Source organism: Salminus brasiliensis, chromosome 1, assembly GCF_030463535.1.
Source record: "Salminus brasiliensis chromosome 1, fSalBra1.hap2, whole genome shotgun sequence".
NCBI lineage: Eukaryota > Metazoa > Chordata > Actinopteri > Characiformes > Bryconidae > Salminus > Salminus brasiliensis.
In genome coordinates, this window is record NC_132878.1 from 83,915,984 (window position 1) to 83,933,030 (window position 17,047).

Here is a 17,047-nt window from a genome sequence, read left to right on the forward strand (position 1 = left end):
TGAACTGTGATAACCTTTGCAGATTTCGGTCACTGTACTAAGGTTCATCTTGCTGTTTGACTCTTTTATGGGAAGATATTTCAAACAGACCCATGTTGCTCAATCCTGATCCGGGAGTACCTCTGAACAGACAATACATTAAAATGAAATAAAATAAAATACAAATATATGGATGCACCAACATTGGAACTGTAACCAAATGCTGCTATGTAATATTTTTCTTCTAAATATCTGCTGATTTATATTTATAAAAGTAATACAGTGCAGTTATTGGCTGACACTCTTATCCAGAGCGGCTTACATTTGAATCATGTTACACGAGCAGGTGCGTGTAGTGTTAGCAGTCTTGCCCAAGGACTCCTATAAGTGTAGTGTGATGCGCCTGCCCAGTCGGAAATTAAAACCTTGGAAGGTGGTGTTACCCACTACACCACCACAACCACATTTAGGCCTCTCCTACAACATCTGCTTTTCTGGAGTACATATATATATATAATGATTTTTTATTTGATTATGGTTATAATTTGTAGGCATTGTTTCTCAACCCTCCCAAGATCACCAGGTATAGCCTGTATCCATCCAAGAAAATAAAACCCTCATATCTGCGAGTCTATTTGGTCTTAGTGTTTTCGACTGTTTTCAGGAACATTTAGTAAACTGGTTCATTCAGGTTTGCTTGCTTTCCCTTTCTTTCGAACTCAGCAGGCCGCTGCACTCACAACTACAGTGGGCCTGTTTTGATTCCCACCTGTTTTCAGAGCGTCACTTCATCAATCTGTGAGCTCCGACAGTACCCCACCCTGTGACTCCCTCAAATGCACATGAGGGAATATGCTTATTTGGTGGTGTACTAGACGAAAACAGAAATCTGACACATCAGACACACACACACACACACACACACACACACACACATATATATATATATATATAATATCTGATAAAAATATATATATATTAAAATGTAAATAAAATAAAAAGGAATATATACATATATATATATATATATATATATATATATATATATTCTTTTTTATTTTAATTTTTAGTTGGAGAGGACATATGTAATAATAATAATAATAATAATAATAATAATAATTATTATTATTATTATTATATTATTATATATGATTATTATTATTATCATTATTATTATTATTATAACTTAATCTTTCTAATAAGCATTTGCTCACTATGGGCAATTTAGCCCGATGGATGCATAAGGACTAAATAAAGCGTAGTTGTTCTTTTTCCCACCTGTTTTTCGATAAACCCCGCCTCCTGCGCCGGGATTGGTTCACAGGATGTTCTCTGGTAGCCAGAAGCCAATCCGACTAGGTATTATCTAATCCCTGCTCAAGGCGGGATACCACTAGCCAGTCCGAGTGCAGGAAGGCGGGTCTAGTCTCAGTACGGGTGGGGATTGAAAAATACACCGTGCATCTCTGATCATGCCCCTGTGTCCTCCACACTTTCCCTGAATAAAGTATTAAAACGCAGATCTCTCAGATAGTCCCGGAGTAAAAGGGTTCGACAGGCGGGGCTGGCGGGCCTGGAGCTCCGCCCATAAACACAAAAATCCAACCAGGCTAAAAACTCGTAACAGCGGCGTGCAGGACCGCAGGCGGGCGCATGCCACACCGAAAGAGGCGCGGAGAGGCGCGGCGAGGAAACAACGGCCATCCCGGACAACGGAGCGTCTCTGCATCAACGGATCAGCCTCATCCTAGAGCTACAAAACACACAGCCCTGCCATGGAGCTCGTGGTAAGCAGCAATGCATCCTTCTGCCTTTGAGGTATCTGAGGGATGGGAGGTTTTGGAGGATGTGTTAATTAGGGATGTGTGGGCAGTGGGATGCTGCTCCTTCATTCTTTCCTTCTGATTCATATCTGTGATCATGGAAGAAGCTTTATTGTGCAGAAAGTCCAACTTTATGCCTGTTTTAACCTACATGTTGTGGCCTGAAAGCTCACTGATGGCATACAGACACTTACAAATGAGCTAATTGATCTTTCAAGCATGTAATTAGCCAGCCTCTGTAATTGTATCCTAGAGATTCATTAAGTAAGCATATTCAATCATTTATATTACCTACGTCTGCATGCCTGGGGGATCAGACTGGACTTAGACTGGACTGGGTGCCATCATTTAAACACTGCTATTCAGCAATTTAAGGACTCTCCATTATGCAAATGCACATATCAGACTTGCAGATTTGCAATACAAATGATATAATAATCAATATTATAATAACTGTATATATATATATATATATATATATATATATATATATATATATATATATATATATATACGGACCACTCTGCACAATCCCAGACACCTCTAGTAAATATTTCGCCATTATCTTCACATAATTTGGATCTGGCAGTGGTTCTATACAAAGTGTTAAAATGTCAGGATGAATGGACCAATACAAATTCTCCAAAAGGCTCCAAAAGGACCTTTTTTACATTGACTTCCATTGAAAGTTAAGAAGGCTTTTACTTTGTAGATACAAGTATATATATATATATATATATATATATATATATATATATATATATATATATATATATATATAGACCGCTCTGCACAATCCCAGACACCTCTAGTTCCACTGCAAGTTTTTTGCTTTCTAAAGATCCCCTGGACACTGGCCAGAGGATGGCCTTGTTTGGTCATAAAACACTCTTGTGTGTCATGGATGAATGAAAACAGTTTCAGTGCATGAAACAGACAAGGCTTGACTCTCCTCTTACTCTGCACTTCATCGTTAAGCCCCCCTTTAAGGGTCTCCAAGATGGGTTCAGCAACGTTTCCTTGCCCAACCATATCATATTTTGAGGGACCTTTATTAATGTAAAGCTGGCAATATTGATATGTGCCCACTTGGTTGATATGACCTTTTATTGCAGGCTGTGAATGCACTCGTTTAATGTGTGTTGTTTGCTCAGCACAAGGTTAGGCCTATAACATTCAAATGCAGGAACTGATGGAGCAATTCATCACTAAGGCATTAGCCGCAGTGCACAGGGTGAACATTCCATGAGCATATCCATAGAGACACTCTCTGTCAAGGCTTCAAGGCTTATTGAAGTAGAGCATTTAACTTCACCAGGCAGATATAATAGAAATATCATAAAGCTGCATCTGGTGCAAAACTGAAAACTCTAATGGGAGTAAAAACATCAATCCAAGGTGAGATGCACATAGGAAAGATAGAGCACGTTTAGAATGTAATAATGTGCAATGAAAGACCAATGGTAAAGGCTACCCTTGGACAGTGAAGGGTTTCAGAAGTGCTCGTCCAACCAGGTCACCCTTCGCGTTGTCATTGTATCCCTCGTATTGTGTCCAATCAATAAACATTAAAGTTCTTAGAAGGACGAAGCAGCCAAATGGAGTGACCTCTCACACAGAGAGCGAGAGAAGAGAAGAGTAGAGAGCCGGGAGAGAGACTGAGACAGGCTGAGGGGGGGCAGTGACCTGTAAAACGAGAAAGGACACACTGGTCTTTTCATGTAAACTGTTTGTCTTTCTTATCATCTTATTTTCTGCTGATTAAGGGCAGTGCAAACCATTCAAGTCAGTTCATTAGAAACTATTTACCCAGTAGTTAAAAAAAGAGAGAGGAGCGATCATAAGTCAAAACAGAAGTGATGCTTTTTGATGGGCTGCTAGTCAAAACCCACCTGGCATGGAGTGAGTTATGGATCAATGCTTGTGCAGCATGAACCTTCCGGTATGAATTCTGCAAGCGAGATCATTTTTCTTCCAACAAGCATTATTTGTAATTTGAATATGTCTGTTGATATGGTGGGACATGTAGAAGGTCAAAGAGAAGCTAACCAGCAGGCCAGTGGATGTTCTTTATGCACTTTCCCTCTTTTTCATGTGTTTCAGAACCATTACCACGCCTTTGACACGTGGATAAACTCCGCAGTGGATAAGCTATTCGGAGAGAGAGGTTCGTTCCTTCCATCTTCTTTTTTACCACAGTTCTCCACAGTCCAGAGAGATGCTTTTCTAGCACTTTTAAAGTTTTTGTTCTTTTCATTCAGCACATCCACTCCCCACAGACACTGCGGGCAATATCCATTTCAGCACCATTTAGACCTGCAACACAGGACTAGCTTCCATCAATGCAAATCAGGATTGATATAAAAGCTCTTTGTTCATCTTGAATTGCTGCGAAGTCAGAGGCTGTACTGTAACTTAGCACACCAGAGCTAAGTGTGTCAAAGTTCATCTGGAGCTGATCTTAACCTGCTCATGTTATCTAATCCATATTAATAATGCAAAGCCTAGTGGAATGCCATGTATGGGCTTCGGTTCCTAGCCTTTTCTGAACAGGCACTAAAGCGAATTAACATTTTTTTTATGGAGGAATGAGATATTTGGACAAATGACTGCCCCCTCCTCTCTCTAAGTCATGCCAAGTCATGCCAGTGCTGGCTTTGTGCTGGCTAGAATGAGACTGCACAGCTTTCAGGAATACAAATGTCCCTTAGATTACTCTGGAGGCTCTAGTTAACAGTGGCTGTGGAGATAAAAGTTTAAATGTTGAGATATGTATGGAGAAATTAATAAAATTAAGGGTGGATGATATGGAAAAATAGAATTAATAATATAATAATATAGACATATTGACAATACACACTATATATTAGCAGTAGTGCCACATGTTAAAGGTTGTAAAAACTCTAAGTACAATTATTATTATTATTATTATTATTATTATTAGTAGTAGTAGTAGTAGTAGTAGTAGTAGAAGTAGTAGTAGTAGTTGTAGTACTGGTAGTAGAAGTAGTCCTAGCAGTAGTAGCAGTAGTAGTCACAGTAGAAATAGAAGCAGTAGTAGTGCAGTAATAGTTACAGTGGTGACAGTAGTAGTAATTGTAGCAGTAGTAATAATAGTTGCAGAAGTAGTAGTTGTAGTACTGGTAGTAGTAGTGGTGCTAGCAGTAGTAGTAGTAATAGCAGCAGCAGTAGTACTAGTACTAGCAGTAGCATTAGTAATAGTTGCAGTAGTAATGGTAGTAATAGCAGTAGTAGTAGTAGCAGCAGTAATAGTAGTAGTACTAGCAGTACTAGCAGCAGTAGTAGTAGCAGTACTAGTACTAGTAGCAGTAGTGACAGATGTAGTAGCTGTAGTAGTAGCAGTACTAGTACTAGTTGTAGTACTGGTAGTAGAAGTAGTCTTAGCAGTAGTAGTGCAGTAATAGCTACAGTGATGACAGTAGTAGTAATTGTAGCAGTAGTAATAATAGTTGCAGAAGTAGTAGTTGTAGTACTGGTAGTAGTAGTGGTGCTAGCAGTAGTAGTAGTAATAGCAGCAGCAGTAGTACTAGTACTAGCAGTAGCATTAGTAATAGTTGCAGTAGTAATAGTAATAGCAGTAGTAGTAGTAGCAGCAGTAATAGTAGTAGTACTAGCAGTACTAGCAGCTGTAGTAGTAGCAGTACTAGTACTAGTAGCAGTAGTGGCAGATGTAGTAGCTGTAGTAGTAGCAGTACTAGTACTAGTAGCAGTAGTGGCAGATGTAGTAGCTGTAGTAGTAGCAGTACTAGTAATAGTAGTAGTACTAGCAGTACTAACAGTAGTAGTAGTAGCAGTACTAGTAGCAGTAGTGGCAGATGTAGTAACCGTAGTAGTTGTATTTTTTTGATACTGACATTACCCAGATAAAAAGTGGCTGTACATTTCTAAGGATCACATGTCTTGTTTTTATGTCAGTGCCCTTATTCTTACTATTACAGCCTTTATTTAAATGAATCAGAATCAGAATCAGAATCTCTTTATTTCACCAAGTATGTTACCCATACAAGGAATTTGTCTTGGTGAGAGCAACACGCATGACAAGTAACAAAGAAACACAGAACACAGTCTTAAACTAAAGGAAAATGACACTAAACAATAAATAGGGTAGGGGATAAATTAAAGAAAAAAAGTAGAAAGTACTAAAGGTAATAAAGGTAATAAAGAGCTGAAAAATATATTTACAGAAAAGAAAAGGACATCTGTATGAAAATGTATGTCTTCACTGGCAGATCCAAGAGTGCGAGGATGGCTAATGCTGGATTCCTGCACACCTACCTTGATCCTCACCTTCATCTACCTCCTGATAGTCTACCTGGGACCAAAGTACATGAAGAACCGACCAGCCTACTCACTGAAGAATGTTCTGCTACTGTACAACTTCTCAGTCACCATGCTGTCACTTTACATGCTGGTGGAGGTACGGACCAACGGGTGGGGTTGGGGGTGGGATTCCAAGTTTTCCAAGTTGGGGGTGCACCAAGTTCCCAAGACATGGGAGCTTGGTGCATTTTTGATCGATGAAGCCTTTGTCAATATATATATATAATATAATATATATTATATTATATTATATTCATATATAGATAAATAGATACACACACTTCATGGACAAAAGTATTGGGACTCCTGCTTATTCATTGCTTCCTCGGAAATCAAGGGTATTAAAAATGAGATTCCTTTTTTTATTGGCAGTAATTTTCTATTGTCTAGTACTCTACAGGGACCAGACAAGCTGGGGGCATGTGCACCCATTGCTGACATCTGTTTCAGGGTGCAACTTAAATAGCTGAATGCAGGGATGTCTACAAACATTTGGACATATACTGTATATGCTGATTCTGATATATAGACATTAATAGAGTGGGATTGGAAAGGCATTTGCCTGGATTAGCATCATGTAATTGATAATAATGAAATTGAACAGTAGTATAAATATAGCATGTGTGTATCTAACTATGTTTTCTGCAGTTTCTGCTTGTCTCACTGTTTGCCTGTTTGTGTGTCTGTCTGTATGGTAGCTAATTTCAGCAACCTGGTCAGCGGGGTACCGCCTGAAATGTCAAGCCCTTTTTGACGCAGGGGAGGGTGACGTCAGGGTGAGTAGGAAATTACACTACATTTACCATCACCCCATTCTGTCTAATAGTTGTGAGTGTGCATTTAAAGGTGTTAAGCATGTGTTAAGCTTAATTCTATGCCAACTCATCTAAGGTCTCAAATATACCCTTTTCTGGATTTCGAAGAATTCAAACAAAATCTCATTTCAAGCTAAATCTCAAGCTAAGTTTCATTTGTTCAGCCATGCCAAATGAAGTACTAAGTTAAATAAGGACCAGGTTGAGCTGAGATTGAGATTTTATGTCAGGTTTAGAATGGCTCAGTGGTCTAATGCTCTGACACAATGGCCGAGTTTCAATCACGAGCCATGCCACTTTGCCATCAGCAACTGGAGTCAGTGCTTTCTCCGGGTGGGTAGATGGCGCTCTCTTCCCTTATCATTCTTAAGCAGTGTTGGCTGGCACAGGCGTCTGCATTGGCGGCAGTTTCAAATCAGGCGATGGCTGGCTTTGCATGTATCCAAGGAGACATGTGTTAAATCCTTAACCTCCTAATGTCAGGAGCAGTGCTAGGAGGAGCTGTGAACAAGTGGGTTAATTGGCAGTACCAAATTGGGAGAAAAATGGGAAGCAATTCAACAAAGAAAATGTATTTTAAAAAAGAGGTTAATTTTGTATTTTTTTTTAGACATTCTCAACTTGTTACTTCGTAGACTAGGTGAATCACAATTCCAATTAAATCCAATTAATCACAAAAATCATCTTCAATTTGATCTTCATCTTCATTCCCCAATTTGTGATTATGCCACCATGCCCCAATGGGCAGGAAGAAGTAATAACCACTGATCTTAAAATCCATGATGTTGCAAAGAAAAATGGTTTCCAGTTCATACTGACTTTAAAACCATTCTCTCCCCAGTCTGTGCAGCCCAAAACTGGAAACTAAGCTGCAAAAACAGCCTGTTTTAAATTATTGGCTTTTATTATGTCACAAAAAAATAACACATGAACATATATCCAGCTATCAGATCTCCAGCAGTTTAGCTTTGCCCGTTATATTAAAGTAATAAAGAGCATTCAGTCTTGGCTTTTTGTGTTAGAACATGAACTAAATAGAATGTTTCCATGCATATTTCTCATGGAAATCCATGACCTGACCTTTTATGCACAAGGTGTGGTGGCATAGAAGAGCTCATTGTCAGTCCACTGTGTTAATACAGGAGTTATACATATAACATGAACGGAGTGGTATTTCATTAAGCAATATTTTTCAGTTAATTAATTCTAAAACCCAAAGAACAGAATGCTTTCTCTTACTATTCAGCTGTGTATAGCGTGGCTCTTATATATCCAGATAACTGAGATATTCCTACAGCTTTTTTTATTTATAAGAGGGTTGAATAAGATTGAGCACTTGCTATTTCAGAAATCATCAATGCTAGAGGCTCAAGTCGGTAAGAGTGAGTGGTAGGTACTGAATGTGAATGTGATCATGGTTCATGTGCCAGTTCAAAATACCGCTTAACAGTGCTTGTGCTTATTGCGGTAGACTAAATTGGAAACCGTGACTTTGTTTAGTGCTCAAACACCAGTCTTGAAGGGCTGCAGCTTTGCATGCTGCACTGTTTAGTGTTTCTCCAGCTTCCATTCACTTGATTCATCTCATCAGTTTGTGGGGCTTGCTGGGAAAAACACTGAACTGCACAGTGCTGCCGCCCTCCTGGTTTTAGTTTGAGAAGTCTTGTGTTAAATAAATGAGCATGAGGGACACCAGCATGTGACATTTCATGGCTGTGACTCAACGATTTGGTTCCAATACATCACATATTTAACATTTAGCTTACATGATACTCAGTGCATTTTGCCATAGACCATTAACCCCTTTTTACTTTTTATACCTCTATCTGATACATAATTTATAATTACAAAGTCTGATTCATTTAAGCATGCAATTTATTTTCTCCCATCTGCTCTAAAAAGCATCTAATAACCGTCTCTTTAAGGTCAGGCCTGGTTACAAAACAAAAGGGATGCTCTGAATTTACTAGACATAAATGTATTTTTGAGTAAAATGAGCACAGCATTTCCACCTGAATAATAAACCATATACCTCATCATGTGGGAGACACTTACGCCATCAGGATTGACATAGACATTTACATTTACGGCATTTAGCAGACGCTCTTATCCAGAGCGACTTAAAAAGATCTGATAGACATTATTTTACTAACTTTGTAAAACAAAATTGAACAAATTAACACAGACATAAATGATCTGAATTGCTTACTGAATGATTTGTCACAGTTTTGTCTGGGCTCAAGACTTTTATTCTGAAATGTAAAGTCTGTGAGCAAGCTGCTAAAGGTGATCTGTGTGGGTTTTTTCCATGCTGGATTACTCACTGATAGCCATGTTTGCCATGATATGTGTATTATCTCTGTAGGTTACTCTGATCCCGAGTTATGAAGCCTAGAATACCAGCGGTGTGGGAGTCGGGTTCAGTGATGGATCAGTCCCGTGGATCAGCCTATTTGTCTGATACCCGATCCAGCTATTTTGTTAGTATTGGGACTGATATCCAATCCTAGTATTGGATCTGTGCATCCCTAATTAATGATATACACATCTGCATCAAGCAAACTCAATGCATCCTGGTTTCAGTGCTTCAACCACATATAAACCAACTTGAACCATAATATATGACCAAATAGGATGAAGTAAGATCAATACCTCATAGTTAAATTTACAGTTCTATGCAAATGTTGGAACCCCCTTGGCTAAATTAGATGTTTTGTAGTAAGCACAGAATCCTGTTTCCACATGTCCTCTAGCACTTCTAACGTTGAGTTTTACAATGAGGTCACAGGTAAGGGTTTCTTCTTATGACTCTTTCATGAAGATTACATTTGTGCAAGCAGTGCTGCACAGTGGAATGGTGCACCACCCTCCTGACTCATGCAGGTTCCTGGCAGTCATATGGGGCTTTTTATCTGCCTGTCTTATCAGCATACAAGCAGGTTACTCTTCCAAAGAGTTTTCTTGGTCTTCTAGATCTCATCTGGACCTCCACAGTAATAACATTCTGTACTGAAGATGCAAGCTTCAAATGAATGGGCATCAGATATATTCGTTTTCGGATCTTCAGACAGATTTCATGCAGCTGACAGTTTCTAATTATAACAGGTGACATGCCTGACCAGGCATGATTTGCTAATGATCTTGATGATTTGGACAGAGTAACTATTCAGGAAATTATCTGGTGGAAATATTGTGTTTTATGTTCCTTTACCTTCAAAAGCTGTGTTTACTGCAAAAAAAGTGTCCTTTGGTCAAGTGTTCCTGAACTTATGCATAAGATCATGTGGGACAGTAGCGATAGCAAGAAGGTTGTGGGTTCAAATCTCATCATTAGTTTGAGCAAAGAGCATTTACCTCTTTATTTCATACAGACATAGATGAGACCTATGACCTCATTTCCCCAACTTCTATCTTGTCAAACATGTACATATATTTATCTCAGCCTTATCTGTGTCTATTTAATCAGTGTATGCTGAGATATGCAACCAAGCAGACTTCCACTGTACAATAACAACAGTTACTGTAATCCCAAATATTGAAAAGCAAGCCCAAAGTGTTGCACTTAGCAGCTTAAAGCTACTCAAAGCTACGATTTACATATATGATGTAGGAAATGAAGGCTCATTATATATTTTGTCATGTCTGGTAATACATTTTCTCTCTCTCACCTGGACAGGTGGCAAAAGTGTTGTGGTGGTACTACTTCTCCAAGCTGATTGAGTTTCTGGACACCATCTTCTTTGTTTTGAGGAAAAAGAACAATCAGATCACCTTCCTGCACGTGTATCACCATGCCTCCATGTTTAATATCTGGTGGTGCGTCCTCAATTGGATCCCTTGTGGACAGAGTAAGTAAAGCAATTTGAGGCAAAGTTAAGGCCAGCCTGTTGATTAAGCCTTGAAGTTTGTTAGTTTGATGCTAATTGGTAGGCTATAAGCTTCCATGCTTATATGTTTGCATGTTAGCTTACCAACCAGTAAAAACATGTGCTAAATTACTATCACTTTAAAAACCAATTGCCAAAGGCCACCTTTATCACACATTATGTCACTGATTTTATGGGCTGATTGCACTCAAAGCTGTTATCAAACATGAATAGAAGTTATAATAATGACAGTTTTTATTAAATGACTGCAAGAGCTCTGTATTCAGTTATTTGTTTCTGTGGTTGTTTGGTCAGATTGTGACACTGTAAAGTATACATGGACTTTTAGCTAAATTTGGCTCATTCACTCATTATTCTGGTGATATGTGAGTCTATCACAGTGTATGTGATCTTTTATTGACCTATACAACGTGAGTGTTGATTAAAAGGGCTAATATTCTACATTTTCTTCTCATTTAAAATTGATGTAATACATAAGTCATAATCATAAACATGTTAGGATTAGCTGCCCTGTAGTCTAAAAGCAAGCCAAGCTGAACTGTGAACCATATTGCTAGAACATGAATGCGTGGTTTTAAATGATTTAACTCTTGGCTGTTTTTTACAGTTTAGCTTCCATATATTGACTGGGGAATTGAACAGTGCAATTACAAACTACAAGTGTTTACATCCCAACTTTATTATTTTATTTATTTATTATTTGCTTTTGTAATAATATAAATAATAATAATATTATTATCATTTAATTTAAATAAATGATATGTTCATACAGACTTATAACTAAACATTTGCATACGCAATATGATATGTTCAGAAACATGCCCATACAGTTCATTCAGGATTATGAAACTCTATGAAACTATGAATTGCAGCCCTGCAGTATATCATGTGTTAGAGTACAGTACCTACTGAACTGAGCAGCTTCTGTGCTCACAGGTCCCAGGTGAGATGAGGTGACCGATGTGCTGACTTGTGTTTGTGTTCAGGTTTCTTTGGGCCCATGCTGAACAGTTTCATCCATGTGCTGATGTACTCGTACTATGGCCTGTCCACCGTTCCCTCTATGCAGAAGTACTTGTGGTGGAAACGCTACCTCACACAAGCCCAGTTGGTCAGTACAGCAATGATGTCTATTTTTATTTCCAGTTAAATTCCATTACTGAGTAGAACATATGTGAGAAGATAATTCCCTAAGTTAGTAACATTATTAGATTATTTATTGAATATAACCTTCTTTTTGTTATTTTATTTGTTATTAATTGTATAATTATTTAGTAGTATTTGTCAAAGTTGATCACATTTATTATTATTATTATTATTATTATTATAACTGTCTATAATTGCTGTTAGTTCATAAGGTGTGTTTAACTTTAAAGTAAATGTGCTTTGGCAACACAGCACTTTAGAAAGCCTTGCAAATAAAGCCACTTTGAACTTTGTTACTTTGGCAGGGAGTAAAAACTAACCAAAATCAATGTTTTTTTCTCCTTTCCATCTTATTAGCATAAAAAAAGAGTTCGCTTTCTGAGTACTACTCTCTCTTTTCCTATTTCAGGTCCAGTTTATATTAACTATAACACACACACTCAGTGCAGCAGTGTTCCCCTGTGGATTCCCTTTTGGCTGCCTGATGTTTCAGTCCAGTTACATGGTTACACTCGTCATCTTGTTTGTTAATTTTTATATGAAGGTAAGTGCTAGTGATAAGTGTTTGAAAACTGTAAAACTCCACTGGTTTCTAGTCAGTGCATTTATATATTAGTACTTTCCCCTGATATTGACTCAGTATCTATAAACACTGTAGAGAAGTAAAGAAGCCCAGATTCTAACTACATCTATTATTCACCAGTGAGGAGAAAGCATTTTAGAGCCAGAACAAAGGCCACTTACTCTACGTATTTAGCATCTGAAGAACAGCTTGTGCTCCCACTGGTTATTTAATAAACTAATCCAATGTCATTTCATTGCAGACATACAGAAAAAAGCCAGTTAGAGATGGCAAAGATGCAGAGATGGCGAGGAATCACACGAACGGCATCTCCTCCGCCCTCAATGGAGCCAAACATAAGCTACAGTAAAGACAGGATGTGACTCTTCAAGATTCCTTTCCTCAATCCTATTATGCTGAGACACTAACCTGATAGCAGGGATAATCTTCTGTAATTATGCTGTAATTTTTGTATAGACTACTTTTTTTAACAACCCCCCCCCCCCACACACACACCTTTTTGTATCACGTTTTGGTTTGTTCCTCTAAAGACTCTAAAGATTCACGTTCTGGGCATTCTTACTGAGAGTCAGAATCAGAGCCATACATCACAGGAAAATCTGCATCACACTATCCCTTATCATTCATTAATTCATGAGTCTAATTGGTCTGACCTTCAGAATGCTTTCTTCAGAAAACTATCCACATTAATCCTCCACTGACCATCAAAATAGTACAGAGAAAGCACTGGCTAAAAGATGCCTTAGAGCTCAGTTCTTTTCAGGAACAAAAGTAATGTGAAGAAGAATGTACACTCAAGCTGTGAACGCTCCTAAGCATGTCGTAGTGCATTCATAAGAGCAGTGCCTTGTGAAAGTGTTAAAAAAAAACATGTTGGCTTTATTTTGCCATTTTACAAAACGGTCCCTTTTTTCACACATTGTAATTAATTCATACAAACCTCACTTGATTATGACCTAGTTCCCCAAGAGCATATTAATGTAAGTCTTTACATTTGTCTTTACTGGTAGAGAGATCATGTTAAGTGCTTGTTCGACCCCTTAGTGGTGAATGGTGGTAATGAGGGCTGTTACAGTCACAGTAACAGTTATCATTTCTTTGGGGCCTTTATAAACTCCTTTTCTTGGGCTTTGTTTATGAACGTTGTTTCATACAGGCTTAAGATAATCCTATATATAGCCGTTGGACAGCAGTACAATGGAATATAGCCTTTGTATTTAACCCATTCGAGACAGTGCATACACACATACACACTAGTGACTAGGGGCAAAGAGCTCTCACACTTGGGGAGCAATTGGGGGTTTAGTGCCTTGCTTAAAGGTAAGCCTTGCTTACGGGTAGAGAGAAAGCACTGTTCCTTCACTCCCTCTGCCCTCACTTCCTGCCAGTGCAGGGGATTGAACCAGCAACCTTCCGGTCCCAAGCTTGCTTCTTTAACCGTCGTATACGAGGTACAAGGCATAGTAAGTTCACAAAATCTTAATATGAAAAATTACTAGAAAGTTCTTATGCTTTAACTGAGCCTCCATAAAACTGTCCATAGGGGAATGCGTTTATTATTTCTTTTATATTTCACAATTATACTCAGCCTTTTATTGTGCTTATATAAAACAGTACACCACATCCATTTCCTTCACTAGATAGGCTGCATTCATTCATTCCTCTGGGAAAGTGAATGTAGTGGACATTTAAAAGGACACAGTTGGACCTGAATGACCTTTGTAGGCACCATTTCTGTTATTTGTACCTTGGGGGCCTAAAATTGTCCCTGGACAGTACCCTTTTATTCGGACTTTTGGACTGTGCACTGCTTTACATGATGATAACTTATGATTTAAAGGAATACTCCAGCTTTTTCAACTGGCCATTGGCTGTTTTAAGCCAAAGGACTGTCTGTTTCTATTCTTAAGTACAGTTAAACGCATTCAATTTGTCAATGATCAACCGTGACATAATTATTATAATTGTTAAATCAACCACACAGTACATACATGGCAGATAGGGATTTAGTTGAAAAACACTGGAATATTCATTCAAGATCAAATCTGAATGTAAATTGCTTGCTGTTTTAGAAATGAGGCCCTGATTTTTGGGTTATACCTTGTGCAGCTGAGGTGGATGAGAGCCGGCCGTTTCTTAGACCTCTCAATGACACTGTTTAAACAGGAAGAAATGTAGCTCCGGTCCTGGACCACGTTTCTTCTGAATTTCAGGTTGTATTGTTTCCATGCTGTTTCTACACTGTCTGTCTGTTTCACTTTGAATTTCTGAGCAGAACTGATGATTTGCAGCCTGAGTGCCAGAGTTTTCACAGTACTGTTTGTTCCTGCTGTCTCTGTGTTCTGTCATAGTGTTACGCTGGGCCAGAGTTTTGCTGATCGGCTATATTTTTTGTCAGCTCTCTGCACGACTGATTATGGATTTTCAGCATTGCTTTCTCCCAACTTACCTGCAGTGAGTTCTTTCTCTATTAAGTGGAGAATAGGTGCTACGTCTTTTTTGTGCTATGCTGATCTGTCAGAAACCATGATTGATTGTCATACTGCATATTCCCACCATTCAGAGCTAACACTAGCTGTATATCATTGGTATAGCATCAGACTGCTAGAACATGAGCAAAAGTGCTGCCAAAACTCTGCATCTCTGCCTAGTTAACCGTGCCCCCCTACAGGCCTCACTCTTCGAGCCTGCTTTTTCATTCAGGGTGCAGTTAAGGGACACTGTTTTTTTTAAACTGGTTCTGTAAGAAAATATTTTTGCTCTACATTAGATAAGGATGTTGAATTAATTTCCATTTTATAAGGGTTTTTAAACTTTTTCTTGATGTTAAAGTGCAAGTACAATTAGTGAGACTCAAATCTGACACAAATCAAGCTAACTTACTAAATATGTGCCTATGCTTGAGTTCAAGCATTTTCAGGCAATTTTGTTCTGTGGAATATCTGTTGTTTTGCCTCACTTAATGTATGTGCTTGTTTTTATGTTCCTCTGGAGAATAAACATCACAATTATTTGCAAAACTGCAGAACTTATTGCATCTTGAGCATGTAAAGCCTGCCCCTCTGACCCCTGGCACATCATCGTGTTCCTCTAAGTAGATAAATCTCCACCTGTCGTCTTCAACATGAAAAACTTTGTAAAGGGCTGGTGCATCTTCAGGAGGTGGCAGGTTCAGTCCCTGGTGAGAGAGGTTCAGTCCCTAGTTTCCGTATATGGAAACTAAGCCTGGTTCACACCTGGTTTTAAAACCGCATCTCAGGTGATATGATTACAAATGACTGCCAAAAACATAGCCATTCACACCTGGCATATTTTATGCGTCTCCTGTTAGCGCTTCTGATTTCTCAAATGTAGGAGGGGTACAGTGCGCATTACTGCCGTCACTCTGCACCTGCATTTGCTTTGACGCTGAAGTGGCTATTTTTAGGTTGATAGTGTAAGCGTGGTCAGCTAACTCATGCGGACGGTGTGGTCCTGCTGGTATTACATATTTTCCAGCTGGGGCAGTGATGCAGCTGACGCGGGCGGTGCTTTGCTGCGCATTTGCGTGTTAATGCTAGGTGTGAAATTGGGGCCTCTGATGTCACAAGAACCAACTCATTAACATATCTCCACCTATTCAGCCTACCACACTTTAGTCCAGCCCATTTATAATGCAGTTATAGGGATTGCTGTGCTAGGAGTGCTTTGAATGAGGTAATATAAAAGAGCTCTGTTCTGTTCTGGCTGTCCTGTATCTCATATTCATGCTAAAGGCCTATTAATAGAAACAGCTTGATTAATTCTGGAGTTGCTGTTAGTGGACCTTACAAAAAAAATCATTTTAAAATATAAAATGTAGGATTGTCTTGGATTCAAATATGTCCCTACATTTATCAACACTGTACTCATGCAGAAACTCTAAAAATAAATTAATAAACTAAACTAAAAATCATAAAACATGCTAATTGTTGTTTAGGTGGGTTCTGCATTATCAAACATATTCCATGAAGCTGCAGCTGCAACAACTTTCCAAGTAGGAATTATGAGTTCATGTGAATTCTTCTCACTTTGACATCAGAAGCCTTCAGGTTATTTATTGAATATGATCGCAGCTAAGAAATACCACATTTCTACACCCCTGTTTTTCATGCAAGGCAGAACACCTATACTGTTTCATTTAAAGGTAAACTGTATTCTTCAGTCCTCCAAATTGTAACCATTTTCTACATTGCTTATACAATATGGCTATAATATTTAAATACAAGGGGGAAAAACATATGGAAAATGATCTGTTATGACAGTTCCCAGAACACTTTCTGTAAGATGTTAAGGGGTTCAACCTCTTCTAACCCCTACATGAATCTTGGTACAGATTGGACAAAGTGCTCCCCTCCTTTATGTTTATTCAAAAGTCATCACATATGTAGGTATGCTATTAGAATTAGCATGTGTGTTACAGCATGTTTTTGCAGATGAAATCAGCTCTTTCTA

The 17,047-nt window shown here is 38.5% G+C and overlaps 1 protein-coding gene across 1 annotated transcript; it reads left to right on the forward strand.

Annotated features, from left to right (window-relative positions):
* Positions 1-1,482: 1,482 nt before the first annotated feature.
* On the forward strand, positions 1,483-15,626 carry elovl2 (ELOVL fatty acid elongase 2). Its single transcript, XM_072691298.1, has 8 exons — positions 1,483-1,766; positions 3,906-3,969; positions 6,053-6,240; positions 6,842-6,919; positions 10,635-10,806; positions 11,832-11,956; positions 12,401-12,535; positions 12,816-15,626. The coding sequence occupies exons 1-8, from the start codon at positions 1,755-1,757 to the stop codon at positions 12,921-12,923; spliced, it is 882 nt and encodes a 293-aa protein (XP_072547399.1). The 5' UTR covers positions 1,483-1,754; the 3' UTR covers positions 12,924-15,626.
* The last annotated feature ends 1,421 nt before the right edge of the window (positions 15,627-17,047 follow it).